The sequence below is a fragment of the Eimeria mitis genome, genomic scaffold (assembly GCF_000499745.2).
Source record: "Eimeria mitis Houghton genomic scaffold, Emh_scaff563, whole genome shotgun sequence".
Classification (NCBI taxonomy): Eukaryota; Apicomplexa; class Conoidasida; order Eucoccidiorida; family Eimeriidae; genus Eimeria; species Eimeria mitis.
This window is the reverse complement of record NW_013573893.1, coordinates 13,166-15,691: the sequence shown is the minus strand read 5'-3', so window position 1 is coordinate 15,691 and position 2,526 is coordinate 13,166. Positions and strand designations below refer to the sequence as shown.

General features: G+C 39.6%; 1 protein-coding gene across 1 annotated transcript in view; it reads right to left on the bottom strand.

Moving 5' to 3' along the window:
- Positions 1-1,826: 1,826 nt before the first annotated feature.
- The window catches only part of EMH_0016340 (uncharacterized protein), a gene marked incomplete at both ends in the record, with an annotated part of 2,166 nt that continues 1,466 nt past the window's right edge, over positions 1,827-2,526 (bottom strand). Inside the window, 2 exon segments of the mRNA XM_013500621.1 lie at positions 1,827-1,882; positions 1,886-2,526. Coding sequence (XP_013356075.1) covers positions 1,827-1,882; positions 1,886-2,526 — 697 coding nt within the window.

Here is a 2,526-nt window from a genome sequence, read left to right as displayed (position 1 = left end):
GAAACACCTAAACCCTAAACCCTAAACCCTAAACCCTAAACCCTAAACCCTCACGGCTTGTTTTGCTTCTTTTAGTTTTTCTTCTGCTGCATCCTCTAATGCCTTTTGTTTCTCTCTTTGTGTTCTAGATACAAATTCATCTTGCTGCTGCTGCTGCTGCTGCTGCTGCTGCTGCTGCTGCTGCTGCTGCTGTTGGTGGTGCTGCTCGTGCTGCAGTTGCTGCTGCAGCTGCTGCTGCAGCTCAGCAGCAGCAGCAGCAACTGTCTCCTCTGTGTCTCCTAGGGTTTGTATTGCACCCAAAATAGAATAAAAAGAAGAAACAAGAATAGCTGCAGCAGATGTATCGAGGGCCTCTGTAGCCTGAAAGGAGACAAAAGGAGACACAAAGAGACAGAAAAAAAAAGAAAAAATATATATATATATATATATATATATATATATATATAAAAAGAGACAAACGGAGACAGAAAAAATAATACATAAAAAGAGACAGAAGGAGACAAAAGGAGACAGCAAGAGACAGAAAAAATAATAAATTAATTAATTAATAAAAAGAGACAAAAGGAGACACAAAGAGACAGAAAAAATAATAAAAAGGAGACAAAAGGAGACACAAAGAGACAGAAAAAATAATAAATTAATTAATAAATAAACAGAGACAAAAGGAGACAGAAAAAATAATAAATAAAAAGAGACAGAAGGAGACAAAAGGAGACACAAAGAGACAGAAAAAATAATAAATAAATTAATAAATAAACAGAGACAAAAGGAGACACAAAGAGACAGAAAAAATAATAAAAAGGAGGCAAAAGGAGACACAAAGAGACAAAAAAAATAATTAATTAATAAATAAAAAGAGACAAAAGGAGACAGAAAAAATAATAAATAAAAAGAGACAGAAGGAGACAAAAGGGGACACAAGGAGACAGAAAAAAAAAGAAAAAATAATAAATAAAAAGAGACAAAAGGAGACACAAAGAGACATGATAAATAATAAAAAAACATTAAATAAAAGGAGACAAAAGGAGACAAAAGGAGACAGAAAAGGAGACAGAAGAGGAGACAGAAAAAGAGACGGAAGGAGACAGAAAAGGAAACAAAAAGAGAGACAAAAGGAGACAGAAAAGGAGACAAAAAGAGAGACAAAAGGAGACAGCAGGAGACAAAAAGAGAGACAAAAGGAGACAAAAGGAGACAAAAAGAGAGGCAAAAGGAGACAAAACGAGAGACAAAAGGAAACAGAAAAGGAAACAGAAAAGGAGACAGAAAAGGAGACAGAAAAGGAGACAAAAAAGGAGACAAAAAATAAATAAAAGGAGACAAAAGAAGAGACAAAAGGAGACAAAGAGAGACAAAAGGAGACAAAAAAAAAAAAATATATATATATATATAGGTGTCTCCTTTTGTGTGTATAGCTTATTTTACCGTCTGTATTTTATTTTCTTGATTATAAACATTTTTATATTTTTTTATTTTTTTATTTTTATCGAGCTGCATGCATGTGTCTTTGGCTATATTAATAATATATTTTATTTTGTCTTTTTGTTGTTTTTTTTTATTTTCTTCTATTTCTTTTTCTTTTGCTGCTGCAGCAGCAGCAGCAACAAAGTATCTTCGTTCTGCTGCTGTCAACCTACTAATATAATTTATTACTTTCAGCAGCTCTTTGAGGCTTCCTGGTGCTGCTGTGGTCCCCGCTGCTGCTGCTGCTGCTGCTGCTGCTGCTGTTGCTGTTGCTGCTTCTGTTGTTGCTGCTGCTGCATCTGTTCCTCCCGCTTCAGCAGCAGCAGCAGCAGCAGCTGCAGCTGCTGCTGCTGCTGCTGCATCTACTTCTCCCCCTTCTCCTCCTGCTGCTGTTGCTGCTTCTGCTGCTGCTGCTGCTNTGCTGCTGCTGCATCTACTTCTCCCCCTTCTCCTCCTGCTGCTGTTGCTGCTTCTGCTGCTGCTGCTGCTGCTGCTGCTGCTGCTGCTGCTGCTGGGGGAGAACCAAGGAGAACGCATGCATCGCTAGTGTAGAAGTGTTTGAGCTGCTGTATAACATCGAGGAGTTGCTGCTGCTGCTGCTGCTTTTGCTGCAGCAGCAGCTGCAGCTGTTGTATATGTTTGTTGGTTTGTTCTTCTTTTTCTTTTTGTTTTTTTTGTATATCTTCATTTATTTCTTGTACTTTATAAATAGCAGCAGCAAATGCTGCTTCTCTGTCTTTCTCTGCCTGCTGCAGCAGCAACCGGATGCTACCTGTCTCCTCTCTTCTTTCTTTTTCTGTCTCCTCAAGCAGATGTATTGATGCTTTTAGTGTAGCTAGGCTCTCAGAAATAGCCAAAGCTAGACTTTGCTGCTGCTGCTGCTGCTGCTGCTGCTGCTGCTGCGGCAGCTCCAGCAGCTTCACTGCATCAGCCAAAGAAGCACCCTTTGTTAATCCATCTAATAGCCCATGTACTTCTTGCTGCTCTTGCTGCTGTTGCTGCTGCTGCTGCTGCTGCTGCTGCTGCTGCTGTTGCTGGGGTTGGGGTTGGTGTTGTTGCTGC